This window comes from Orbicella franksi, chromosome 2 (assembly GCF_964199315.1).
Source record: "Orbicella franksi chromosome 2, jaOrbFran1.1, whole genome shotgun sequence".
Classification (NCBI taxonomy): Eukaryota; Metazoa; Cnidaria; class Anthozoa; order Scleractinia; family Merulinidae; genus Orbicella; species Orbicella franksi.
Genome location: NC_138146.1, coordinates 38,314,125 through 38,327,905, shown reverse-complemented (window position 1 = coordinate 38,327,905; position 13,781 = coordinate 38,314,125). Strand labels below are relative to the sequence as shown.

Here is a 13,781-nt window from a genome sequence, read left to right as displayed (position 1 = left end):
TCGTTTAGCGCATTTGTGAGTAACGAAACGAGAAAGGGAAAAGTGTCCTGTTCCATAAGCCGCAGTTAGTGTTACTTCAGTGTACGGTTCCGCGTCTTACGTTTGTAAAGAAATTGTAATATATATGTATGGGTTATTGACCAAGTGTGAGGTCAAGATGGCTGGATATTGGCCAAGTTCTTTTTAAACTCGCAAAAAAAGAACGAGGCCAATATCCAGCCATCTTTACCGAACAAGCCTGGTCAATAAAGGATTTATCATATGGCTTTTGGGGAAATGTTTTCTTGCGGGACACGACAGGTAGTCCCGAGCGGACAAGATAGCTCCATCTTGCCCGCTCACGGAGCTAGCCATATAGTAAATTTGCTTATTTACTTACTTTACTTCTTTTTACTTACTTACTTACTTACTTACTTACTTACTTACTTTCTTTCTTTCTTCTTGCCCGCTCACGGAGCTAGCCATATAATAAATTTGCTTATTTACTTACTTTACTTCTTTTTACTTTCTTTCTTTCTTTCTTTCCTTCCTTCCTTCCTTCCTTCTTCCTTCCTTCCTTCCTTTCTTTCTTTCTTTCTTTCTTTCTTTCTTTCTTTCTTTCTTTCTACTTCTTTTTACTAGTTCCTCTTTCAAGGAAGGTACAGTTTTCGAATCAAGCTGGTAAGTACGTTTCACTATATTTCAAGATTCCTGTACTGTACGTCTCTCGTTCTAGTAGCCGCCACAAATCTATGTTATTATATGTGCCAACCTAATTTGCCATTTGCTAGTAGTGTTGTGCTCGATCGTAACCCTGTAGACATGAGCCAAGCCAAAGTTATTCCACTTTGAATCCTGAGTGGCAGAAAACATTAACAATACAAAGTCTTTTTTTTTGGTCAAATAGATGGATGTAAGCAGATAATGGATATCGCGATACTGGCTGATAGATCACGAAGTATGTCGAGCGATAATCGCCTGGATTTGATAAAGGCCGTCAATACGTTGGTGGACGAGCTTGGAGTGTCTGAAACAGGCAATCACTTTGGTTTTGTCACTTTTGCTGTTAACGCAATACTCCACAGCAACTTCTCAAACCCGTTTTACTACAATGCTAACAACTTGAAGAGTAAAATGGAGAAAGAAGTAAAGTTCACACCAGATAGAGATTCGACTCGTACAGATTTGGCAATGCAGCTGACCGAGAACGAGCTGTTTATCAGAGATGGAGGACACAGAGCCAATGCCAGGAGTGTTCTACTTCTCCTTACTGATGGAAGACCGGTGTTTGTTAACGAAGCATGGGACAAGAGACCCCAAATTCCAACTTCGAGAATAACCAAACTATTGGAGGTAATTATATTTAATGTTACTTTCAATTTGTAATTTCAGTTACCTATTTCCTTGAACATAAACCTGGCGAAAATGGCTCCGTATACTTGCAGAAGCCAAAACTATTTCAGAAATTTATCATAAGTATTAATTTTCTTATCGATGATATTTCAATGAATCTCCTATTAAAATCAAGAAACCGTGGAGGGAGAAATGAAGTGTGGAAAGTTTACCAAGGAAATGAGACTTCCCATGCTGTTTTCACAAATATTTTTGGACCGATTTAGAGGCATCTTTTAAGGGATATGACTCACAGGGAAGTGGTTCTGTCCCGTGATCATGAAATGTGAAATGCGGTTGATTACATATTGCCAATGAAAAAACTCTATCGGGAAATTCCAAAATTTCGCGTTCGATCATTCCGAGTTTTTTTAGTGTCAATGAACAAAATAAAGCATATTCTTTCACTGCAATCAAATATAATTGAAGCTCTGCTTGCAACTGCCCTCGTAAGCGGTCTATATCGTGGAAACACGTTTAAATTGCCCATTCAAAATATCCGTTATACATGTATGGGCGGCGCCGTAGGGGTTGATTTTTGAACCGTTTTGGCTCATTATATTTTAAAATACAAGTCAAGATAGAGGCTAAAAAGTGGAGGGATAAAATAGAAACTGCTGAAAACTAATTTATATAATCTGGTCACAAACAACCGAACAATGAACCTAGCCCTTAAAGTAATGAGGAAAAGAATGAAATTACAGGTTCTGGCTTCTGAAGAGATTGCAATAGGAACTGAATATCTCCGTGAGCACTGATTGTCTCTTGCATCAGGTACAGCCTTCCTTAACTACTCGTGTTCCATGTACCATTTAAATCTGAAAATATCGCATAAGTTTGCTCATCTGCATGCATGATCTTACATACCGCCACTTTTTCTTTAACTAGAAAAGAAATGTCAGTATCATTATCATTGGAGTTGGTCCAGCCGCAAAAAACTTCAAGGACGAAATGGAAGAGTTGGCTGGCAATAAACGCCAAGTGATCCTTTTTGACAGCTTTAAAGAACTCACCAAAAGGATCGTAACCGAATTTAAAAGCAAATTGTGTGGTAAGTTTGGTTTATTAAGAAAAGAACAACCCTTGCTTTACACTATAAATGTAGTATGTTACATAGCTTTCAAAGCAAATATAGTTAAGGGTGGAACTTTTCAATAAGAAAAATAATAGTAAGCAGTAAAATCACTTGCGATTTTTCAAAAAAAAAAAAATAATGGTAATGGAACTGAGTGGAGTCCAATTCGGTCTGTAATCATACGATTAACAAAATCGGACGACCGCGAAGTGGGAGTCCGATTTGTTAATCACGAGTATGAATTGGACGACGCGAAGCCCTGTTACCAATTAATCAAAACTATGACAAAATTCGAGAAACGAGCAAACCATCGACTGAGCGTTGAACGATTAAACGTCGTTATGAGTGCTGAAAACACAGCAGTTTACTCAACAAAGTGCACCGCAACAGCGGGCGGAAAATGAAGCGTACTGCCCAATTACAAGCATGACGCGTACACTGTCCAATTAAAGCTCAAATCGGGCTGCTGATAGCCGATCACGTTCGAGAATTTTGTTATAGTTTTGATTAATAATGGTAATAGGACTGAGTGGAGTCCAATTCGGTCTGTAATCATACGAATGATTAACAAAATCGGACGACCGCGAAGCGGGAGTCCGATTTGTTAATCACGAGTATGATTACAGACTGAATTGGACGACACGATGTCCTGTTACCAATTAATCATAACCATTACAATTTCCCACAAAAGTAAAAGTTTCATTTGAAAAAGCGCTTTTAATAGTCATTTTTAAATATCATAATTAAAAATATGAAGAATGCGGCGGCTTGCAAAATGGCGGTTAAGTTTATTTCTAAACAGTCACCAGTTTTTACAAAGTCAGTCTCTTGAATTGGTTGCTATAGTGATTGTAATCAACGCTGTGATTGGTGGATAAAATGATTGGTTCATGTAACTGTCCGATTACAGGTGTCCGATTACAGCCAACCGTCCGATTACACTGTCCGATTACAACTTTGAAGATTAATTGGAGCAAAATGCAGCAGTTTATGCACCAATCACATTTGAGGAAATTGTAATTGTTACGATTAAACTTGAAATTCATTGCTGTTTGAAAAGTGACAAAGTAGTCGCTAATCACATATAGCTTATTAGGAAGTGTGTTCCACCCTTAAATCCGGGCTACATCATTGGTAGAGCTCGATTTTAATTTCCTGGGTTGCATAATGTCTAGGACCGCGCCGAACTTGTACTATATAGGGTGTTGCTTATAGCCACAGTCCATCCAAACCGTTCGCGGAGAAACGATGGCGAAGTAGTGAGAGCGGTCGCTTCTCTCAACAATATTAATGTCGCTGAGATTCGATGCCAACCTGGAGATGCGTAGGTTGAATTTGTTGTTGGTTCCTGCCTTGTTTCTCTCTCTTTCCTGAAAAACTAACATTTCCAAATTCCAATTCGACTTGGATAGAGGACCAGATTTAAAATCAACTAGGGCTGAAACGGCCTCCTTTTTAAATAAATATTTAACAATTATTCGCCCAAGGCGAGGTGAATATTCACCAATGTTCACTGAGCCTGAGGGGAATAATTGTTTTAGTATAATTTTCAGAGGTGAATATCAAGGACTACAAAATAACGGACTAAAACATAAAACACAGACAAAGTACACGTATGCCGCCGTAGTTTTAATAATAAGCTTACATGCATATCGATTGTGAATCAATTTACTCGCGAGTTCGGCACTAAAACAAACGAGCGAAACACTACGAAAAATAAATTCATCCAGCACCTTTGTTTTATCGTTGTTGACTTCATTCACAGCTCCCATCATCGTCTAAAAATGAGTAGCTTTAGTTTGAAGGAAAAAAATTTCAGTCAATCGATCGATCAACGTAACCACTGCGTTTACGATTCTTAAATGCCTTGAATACGAGTTCTTGAAAAGATTTTTGGTCCAAGGGCGACAGCAGTCACTTTGGCAATTCTCCATCCTTTCTAATATCCTGGACCTGGAGTGATTTCTTTCGAATAAATGAAAACTTCATTCAGCAAGTGTCCGCCATGTTTACTTGCCGAGATGGCAAAGATGGCGAGCTTAGTAACCAAGCTCCAGCGGGGTGAATATAACGTCATATGAGGAGCTTTTCGACCAATCAGAATGTCCAATTCTTATATTCACCTCTGGAAATTATACTAATGTAATTTATTTATTACTTATTTCATTTAGCACTGGAGCGTTCGTTCCTTTTATATGTGAAGAAATATCTCACAGTGATAAACTTTATAAACTGACTCAAGTGCTATGCTCCTTCGATTCTTTTGATTATTTGAATTGTAGTTTCATATGTATTTGAGCTGGAAAAATATCTAGAATATCTAGACCACGTTGAGCAGAGACATCTGAATACTTGAAGAAAAAGTTAATGTTATCGCTCAACGAGATCTAGTTATATTGCTACACGCCAAAAGGTTTGTCAGGAAAGCACTCTTCATCAGAGGTGTGGAAAACAAATTCTCTCAGTGGAGCGATTGTAAGGTGCGGCGATGGAGAAGAAGAAATTTTAAGGCTCAAAAATTGTTTCTTTGTAGATCGACCGTCAGATCCACCAGCAACAAAGCCTCCAGCTCCTGCAGCAAGTATGTAGACGAATGTTTCTTATATTATACAGCTGCCTGCACTGACGATTTGCCTGAGAGAATACGAGTTGTTTAGCCTGTTAAATTGCGACATTCGCATCTACCAATAGTAATGTTTAGTAGGATGCTAGTTACAGGGAAGAAACTGAAAGGGAAAGAGGGTAAAAAGATCACAACAAAAAGAACGAAAAAAATTGAAATCTATAAAAAACAAATTCAAAAACATTTTACAATAGGGGCTTGTTGTATTTGTATATCTTTATCTTCTTGTGTAATATATTTCCCTTGTTCGTCGTTATAGTTCGACAGTCAACAAAGGCCCCAACTCAAGCAAGTATGTATATTTTTGATGTTTTATCTTCTGATGTTGTGCTTTATCGCTTCGCTTTATATCTCTCAGTTAGTACGCGCGCTGTGATTGGTCAATTTAGTGAGCCGTATTCTACTGCGCGGCCCGCTAAAATTTAAAGTTGCTTTTGTTGCCAAAATGTTTCGTTTATTATCGCCAAGTGTTCTCAACTTTTTAAGCAAGTAAAAGTTTAATACTTTGTTGTACTTCTGAAATTGCGTATTAAAACCTGCTAAGGACTCAAGAGTCACTTAACGACGATTTCAAGTTGACTCGTTACTTTAGAGTGCGTCAGAAATTTGAAGCCGTTCCGCGTGAATATAAATCGTTTCCGAGCCCGTCAGACACACAGTAGAGATACAATAAATATCTTACTAACCCTGTTTCCTCGATCCGTACTGTAAGTTACGGATCCTCGTTTTTTTCCCTCGATTTTATGGCCCGCGCGCTGCGCGCTTGGGCCATAAATCGATGGGGAAAAAACTCGGTCCGTAACTTGCAGTACGGCCCTCGAACTAGGTTAGTATTGTTGTGTAATACGTTTTCCTCTTTTGGGATAGTGCAGTGGTGAGAGCGCTCGCCTCCTACCAATCCAGCCCGGGTTCGAATCCTGGACCCGTTGTCACAAGTGGGTTGAGTTTGTTGCTGGTTCTCGCCTTGCTCCGAAGGTTTTTCTCCGGGTTCTGCGATATTCCTCCTTCCACAAGACCAAACAACTCTAAATTTCAATTCAATCTGGAAACAGCGGACGAAGGGTTGAAATGTGCCACTGCAAAGTCGTATTGATCAGTTGATGATTGAGTTAACTTAAAAGAATCTCCAAGCGTTCCATTGCGTTTGGAAATTTCAATGAATAAAATTATGATTTTTAGGCCAACCGCTACAGGAAAATCAAGTGGTGCAAGAATAATATAGACAAGATAGAGTGTTTATCTCTGGCCGAAGCATGGGCCGATCGTTGCCCTTGGAAACGTTTTGTCATAAAAAGGAAACAACATATAAGCCCCGAACTTTGACATCTACTAACAGTCAATATTTACTAGTCACAAGTCAAATAGGGTCTTAACCAAAATAAACTCGTGGGTAAATTTTAATTATTGCAGGACCCCACTGAAAACCACCAAGGCGAGTGGGCTTCCTGGATAAATATTTCTATTACTATTATTATCATAAATAAAATAGTACTAATTATTGAATGACTTCTTCTAATACCTTAATGTTTTTCAACTGTTTCTTTGTAAATCGACCGTTAGATCCACCAGCAACAAAGCCTCCAGCTCCTCCACCAAGTATGTAGACGTATGTTTCTTATGTTATACAGCTGCATGAACTGACGATTTGCCCGAGAAAATACAAGTTGCTTAACCTGTTAAATTACGACATTCGCATCTACCAATAGTAATGTTTAGTCTGATGCTAGTTACAGGGAAGAGGCTGAAAGGGAAAGAGAGTAAAAAGATCAAAACAAAAAGGACGAAAAAATTAAAATCTACGCAAAACAAATTCAAAAACATTTTACAGTATGGGCTTATTGTATTTGTATACCTTTATCTTATTGTGTAATATATTTTCCTTGTTTGTCATTATAGTTCGACAATCAACAAAGGCCCCAACTCAAACAAGTATGTACATTTTTCATGTTTTATCTTCTGATGTTGTGCTTTATCGTTTAGCTATATATTTTATCTCTCATTTAGTAGCGCGCTGTGATTGGTCAATTTAGCAGGCCGTATGCTACTGTGCGGCCCGCTAAAATTTGAAGCTGTTTTTGTTGCCAGAATATTTCGTGATTTATCGCCAAGTGTTCTTCACTTTCTTAATCTTAGCAAGTAAAAGTTTAATAATTCCTTTTTTTTTGAAACTGTGTATTAAAACCTGCCGACGACTTAAGGTCATTCCCCAGTATTAAATTGCGCATCCCTACTGCGCATAATTTCACGCGTGACTAGCGCGCGCGCATGAAAAAATGGCGGCTTTTTATTTACGGGTGGACCTCGCCATAGAGGTAAATCGTCATTTTCTCGCAAACGAGTATGGTGACCTATCATTTTTTTTCTGTTGTTTTGAATTGAGTAATAAATTTCTCTGGGTAAAATAAATATGGACCAATTCTCAGTGTAGAACAAAAAACAATCGTCGGAATATTAATCGTGAATTTAGCAAGCAATCGTGACTACAATCGTGGTGCTATTATAAGGATTTATTGGGTACAAACAAGGTGCTGTTGCTCCTAAACGAGCATGGAGACCCCTCATTTTTATTTCAAAATTTAAGTTCCTACAATATTAACAATTTATAGGCAAAGTTTCACAAAAATCTCAGTGCAGGTTCTATTTCAGTGGAATGAGTCGCTTGACAACGATTTCAAGCTGACTCTTTACTTTTGCGCGCTTGGACCATAAATCGATGGGGGAAAAACTCGGTCCGTAACTTACAGTAGGGCCCTCGAACTCAGTTAGTATTATTGTGTAATGTATTCCTCTTTTGTCATTATAGTTCGACAATCAACAAAGGCCCCAACTCAAGCAAGTATGTATATTTGTCATGTTTCATGTGTTAAGGTTGTGCTCTATCCTATTATTTGTTGGAACGGCTTGAGCTTCATTACTGTCTAGAACATCTCCTCGCCTTAAGATCTGATAGCCAGCCTGTTAGTAGAGTACTGCTGACATACTGGCAATGCAAACTCTGCAATCTGACTGGCTGAACCATCGTACAGTATCAGCCGTTATAGTATACAAGTTAACTATCCTTTTTCGTCATTGGGCAATACCTACTGATCGCGAGATATGACCTCGTAATGGCACTATTTAAGCAATAGACTGTTTCCGTGTCCAGGAACTATCGCCTGATAGTGGCCTCGAGAAAGTTTGTTGCTCTTAAAACAAATATTTGCCCAAGAAGCGAAGCTTCGAGGGCAAATAAATACGCAGAATAATTAGACCACCGTTGTGCGGTGACATCAACACTTGGAGAAAAAGTTAATGTTATCGCTCAACGAGATCTAGTTATATTGCTGCACGCCAAAAGGTTTGTCAGGAAAGCACTCTTCATCAGAGGTGTGGAAAACAAGTTCTCTCAGCGCGGCGAATTGCAAGGTCCGGCGATGTAGAAAAATTCGTTGAAGAAACAGTGTAGCTTAACGGTTGGGAGCTGGCATTAAAAGTTATTATCTAACCACCAAATTTAAAACAGAAGAACATTAAACTGATTACAGATCACTTGACTTTCAGGGAAAACTGATCCTATTTTGTGTCCAACGGAAGTCGCATTTATCTTAGACTCTTCGAACAGCATTAAAGATGAAGATTTTAACGATGAGAAGGAGATCGTCAAGAAGATAGTGATGGATTTGGACATAGCATCGGATAAAAATCGAGCTGCGCTGGTTCTTTTCGGTACCTCGCTCACTCTGGAAGCTCGACTTGGACAATATGAGACAGCTTACAGATTCCAGGAAGTTTTGGAGAAACTACCCAAAATGGGCGAAAGAACACGAATCGACAGAGCCCTGAACGTTGCAGAAAATCAGATCTTCCCAGAAGCCAGACAGGGCGTGTATAAGATTGCGATAATACTAACCGATGGGGTCCAGTCTACTGGAGCCCAAGGCCTAAGACGATCCTCGAAGCCCTTGCGGGACGCAGGCGTTCGTGTGATTGCGGTGGGTATTGGCGTTGGTAAGCGGGAGCGTAGACTACGACTAATGACAGATCGTGATGAAGATGTCGTGGATACAAAGAGCATCCAAGGACACTTGCAGAAGGTACTTGATGACCTAAGGCAAAATGGCTGCAGTAAGTATCTGTAAATGCTTTATTTCAGTAAATACCTGATGTGGGTTTATGACCTTGAAGGTCGTTTCTTGCTGCTTTCTTCATGGAGTGCAGTTTTGCCAGTTTGCTATAAACAAAGAAAACGACTGGGTTTTATTTTGGAAACTAAGCTGAAATGTTATATCCTTTGAGACAATTATGACCTTCAGTTAACAAGATTATTCAAATGTGAAAAACACTAAAAATTATGGAATTTATTGGTGCATTTACCACACTTTGTTGCCTCGGTGGGTAAGTAGAAATTTACAGTGTTCATGTAACCTGGGTATCGGGCTTGGTTTATTTTTTGGGGTAGGGGGTGTGAGAAGAAGAGAGAGGGGAAATTCAAAAAGAAGAAAAAGCTGACACATAGGCTCTTATTTGACCTGAAAATCATAGCAGCAAATTAGAATCATTTTCTGTTATAGGGGCTGTCGTAAGGGGCCTAAAAACTAAATACTAAAAACGTGCGACTAGGAGCAGAACCTTGAGTCACCAGGTCCATTTGCTGTTTCTCCCCGTTCTCGGATCTCACCATAAACTACTTTTTTTTAACTAGAATCCAAAAACGCTCACATTATTTTGAACAATAACTTAAGTTTCTAAATCTTTCTTTGAAAGATTGGAGAAACAAGAAAACGTCGCCTTTGATCTCCAGTGATTGCACACTAATCAGGATGATCGTGCACGATAGCTCAGCTGATCAGATTAAAACATTGCAATAGTACATTAGAAGAATATAAGAATAGAATATAGTAATTCTGTTGAGGGCCTATAGTTTGATAGTTGTCCAAGGAAATTCTATGTTCAAAAGACGGTATTTACATAAACTAATAGTCAATAAATAGTCAGACAATAGTCATAGGAAAGAAGTAAAAATTGAAGATGCTTAACAACTCATTACGAAATTAAAGGACAACTACATAAAAAAAAAAAAAACATTTATGGCTTAATAATGTATTTTGTACCTTATAATTCTTTTGTGTAACAGTTTTCCTTGTTTGTATTCATAGATCTACCACCGAAGCCCCCTACTCAGCAAAGTAGGTATTTTTTATGTTTTATCTATTAATGTTGTACTGCAAAGTTACCATCTTTTTTTTATTGGTAGGAATGGGTTGAATTTCATTAAGGTCCGGAAACCTGACTAGCTGTTAAGATTAAATTACCTGCTAGAACCAGAGGGATCGGGGGGCAGCTAAGAGCTTGTGTACCATCCCCGAGAGTGAGTGTAGGGCTAAGGAAATAAAACTATATGTTAAAGGGTCTAGAAATTCAATGTGTCTGACCGTGCCACAGCTAATGTGAGGGTGCTCGGGTGTTATTGTTTTTCGCCATTTTATACATAAAACGACAAATCAGTTCCATTATGCACTGGGTTTGCCTTAGTTGGCGACAACATTTGGCGTTGAAAAGAGAGTCGATCATATGGTTTTGTTTCTGCTATATAAAGACGTTTGATTTATACCCTGCACACCGCCGGTACATGATGCCTCTGAATTACCCAGTTGTCATTTAGCAGGCGGGGAAAACTGTACCTTTCTGACCTGATATGTTTGTTTTCAAAAAGAACAGTCATTTCATTCCACTTTCCTCACTGGGGACTGCTTTGAATTCAAGAATGCTGGAAATGCTGGAAACCCAACATATTTGAAAAAGCCAAGAACATTTTGTGCCACAAAACTTTAAATTGGCGCCGAAACTGGGTCGCCAGCGCCTAGCAACTCTCTCGTTAAATGTCGCCAGGTACAATAAAAGTCGTGTTATTCTGAACAAAACATCTGAAATTAACTATTGCTCTTATGAACTGATTTATGTTACTAATTTATGTTACTAATTATGTTACTAATTTATGTTGCTAATTTTCAGAATGCGAGGATGAGCCTAATTACCAACGCGGATGTAGAAAGAAAACCAAAACCAAAAACAAAAGGTTTTGTTGGGACCATCAAGACTTTTCTTTCATACATTGCCGGAAGTCTTGTGAGCTTTGCCCTTTGTCTTGAGGGTGAGTAAAATAACTAGTAATTGTACTGAGGTTATTCGCTCTTTCCTCCATAATGATTCAAAGAAGACATGGGAAGGAAAAACCTCGCTGAACAATGTTCCGCCGCAATCGGTTAGGGATTGATCGTCCACACCTACTTCTCCCCTGCACCGTTGGCCTTGAATTAATAAAGAAAGCTAGAGGTACTTGAACCCTTCCTGCCCTATTCTTGAAGATCGCGGCGGTTAAGGGTAGAGGGGTGGGGAGGGAAGGGGGCGGCAAATAGTTCCCCTGTTTGGCTCTAAAAGTACTAATTTGGCCTACTCAAGAGACCACGATGACCTACAGTGGCTGAAACGTTCAATTGGCGATCTTATAAAAATCTTATAAAATTGGGGCCTTTACACAACTTTCCCTCATCTTCAATGTAAGTTCCTCTTTCCTCCTGTGTTTTTTCTTAGCAGGCTAATAAGTTGATCGGAACATGTGCTTATTGATGTCTTTCGTATATTCTTGTAGCGTCTTAGTGGCAGCCATGAAAAAAGAAAAGATGCAATGTTGAAAAATGGACAGAAATCAAGTAACCTGTAGCAAGACTTCAAGTAAAATAGACCAACGTGTGAACACATTATTAATTTATTGTTTAGCGAGCTTTGTTGGTCAATAATAAGAAATGTGGGGTATTACTGTAAGGGTTGTACTACTTGAGTAAAAAAAACGTGATTTGACGATGAAACAATTAATTAAATAAAGTTCATATACTGTATTCTTGAACGAAGTTGCTAGAATTCAAAAATAAATTTTGAGACCAAACTGAAAACAGCGTTTGCCCCTTGGTGCTACCAAAAAAACAGGAAGCGCAGTAACATGTCGTTTCCAAGACGTTTATCTACGTAACTTTATGTTGTAGTTTAAAATCTTATTTAAAATGTCTAGTTCAAAATAATTTCAAACAAGCTTGACTTGTTCCAGATTTATTACCATAAACCTGAGACAAAGAAAGATTATGGAAATAAATCTGAAACAAAGGAAAATTCAAATCAATCTAGTTTTAAATCATATTGATCTAGACTAAGACCCCGTCCACACGTATCCGGATAGTTTTGAATTCGCAACTTTTTCTTTCCGGATACGGCTTCCGTTCACACACATCCGGCGAATTAACAAATCGAATGTGGTTTAACGTGGTCTGTACTCTTATCGACAACGAGTTCGCGTCATCACAGTGGTCAAAATGTTGTGGACTCACGAGGCGCAGCCGATTGAGTCCACCACAAATTTTGACCACTGTGATGACGCGTACTCGTTTGCGATAAGAGTACAGACCACGCTAAACCATATTCGATTTGTTTTTTACCACAATATCAAAGATAACGAAAGAAATCTTTGTCAAGATTAGTTGACAACTGAAAACGCCGACTCGGACTTGAAAGTGTACGCGCTGCACTATGCAAATGAGGCACTTGTACGCGTCAGACTTTCCTTTCAAAAACTTTTGCAAACTCGCTCAACATGCAGAAACAATAAGAAAAAAATGCTCGGGAAAAGAGTAATGACGTGTACTCGTTATCGCTGAGTGCAGGCCACGCTAAACCACATTCCGATTTGCTTTTTACAACAATATCAACGTCAAAGAAAATGTTTTTTTCAGAGCGCTAGCTGAAAAAGGCATTGCGCGACACATTGACGCGAGCAGCGTGGTATGGACTCGTATCGACAAGGGCAAATTACCCAATCAGATTACGAGATTAGCAGCAATTGTGGTAAAATTCGGCAGCGAATCCGGATATTTTTGAATCCGCTCTCCAGAGTGGAAAAAAAAAAAACAAAAAAACAAAAAAAAAACCCCGCAACAAATCCGGTAACGTGTGGACGGCGAATCCGGATATTTTCGAATCAGATGACGTAGCAAAGTCGTGCTCAGTCTCTTACCAAACAATATAAACCAATATAGCGGTACAAAGTGTAGGCTTAGATTCTCTAGAGTGAATCCGAATACCATCGGATGCGTGTGGGCAGGCGAATTCGATTTGAATACGCTACATGTGGACGGGGAAATTTTTGAATCCGGAAAGAAAAAGTTGCGGATTCAAAAATATCCGGATACGTGTGGATGGGGCCTAATTTTAAAGAGGGTTTCTAAAAGCAAATAAAGTTAATTATTCCCCGGTCCTCCTTCTCGCGCAATGCTCCACGGTTTCTTTTATACATGAGTGGATTTTTTTATATGTAGAGTACTAAGGAATATAACTGAAGCAGTTACGAGAAACAGGAAATAGAGTACCTGGCAAAAAAATTCAACAGTTTTTCTTTTAATTTCTGTAAAATGTATGCAATCAATTACAATCATCATTTAGGATGGTCAACATTGCTCAACATTGCTTTATATTACAGTCTTTATGGAAAGATCTATCGATATCAGCTAAAAATAACCCAGTTTAGAAGATATGATTGATCATCGTAGTTATATAAAACTTAAGCAGTTGTGAAATTAAAGCCTGAAAAAAACATTTAGGCCTGAACAGGTTAGGAACCCATGACCTCTGCGATACCGATAATTTCACAACTGCTTTTTTTGTGTGTATAACTGCGATTATCAATCA

General features: G+C 38.7%; 1 protein-coding gene across 1 annotated transcript; it reads left to right on the top strand.

Moving 5' to 3' along the window:
• The first annotated feature begins 903 nt into the window (after window positions 1-903).
• Window positions 904-13,394, top strand: LOC145474020 (collagen alpha-6(VI) chain-like). The gene is made up of 10 exons (XM_081455101.1): window positions 904-1,332; window positions 2,260-2,422; window positions 4,980-5,027; window positions 5,329-5,361; window positions 6,630-6,665; window positions 6,966-6,998; window positions 7,873-7,905; window positions 8,610-9,173; window positions 10,205-10,234; window positions 11,061-13,394. The coding sequence occupies exons 1-10, from the start codon at window positions 904-906 to the stop codon at window positions 11,195-11,197; spliced, it is 1,506 nt and encodes a 501-aa protein (XP_081311227.1). The 3' UTR covers window positions 11,198-13,394.
• The last annotated feature ends 387 nt before the right edge of the window (window positions 13,395-13,781 follow it).

Bases quoted from the DNA above. Each gene is read 5' to 3' on its own strand.
- LOC145474020 (XM_081455101.1), top strand. From the start codon at position 904: ATGGATATCGCGATACTGGCTGATAGATCACGAAGTATGTCGAGCGAT. The intron at 1,333-2,259 runs GTAATTATATTT...TTCTTTAACTAG, and splicing joins GAATAACCAAACTATTGGAG to AAAAGAAATGTCAGTATCAT. The intron at 6,666-6,965 runs GTATGTAGACGT...TTGTCATTATAG, and splicing joins GCCTCCAGCTCCTCCACCAA to TTCGACAATCAACAAAGGCC.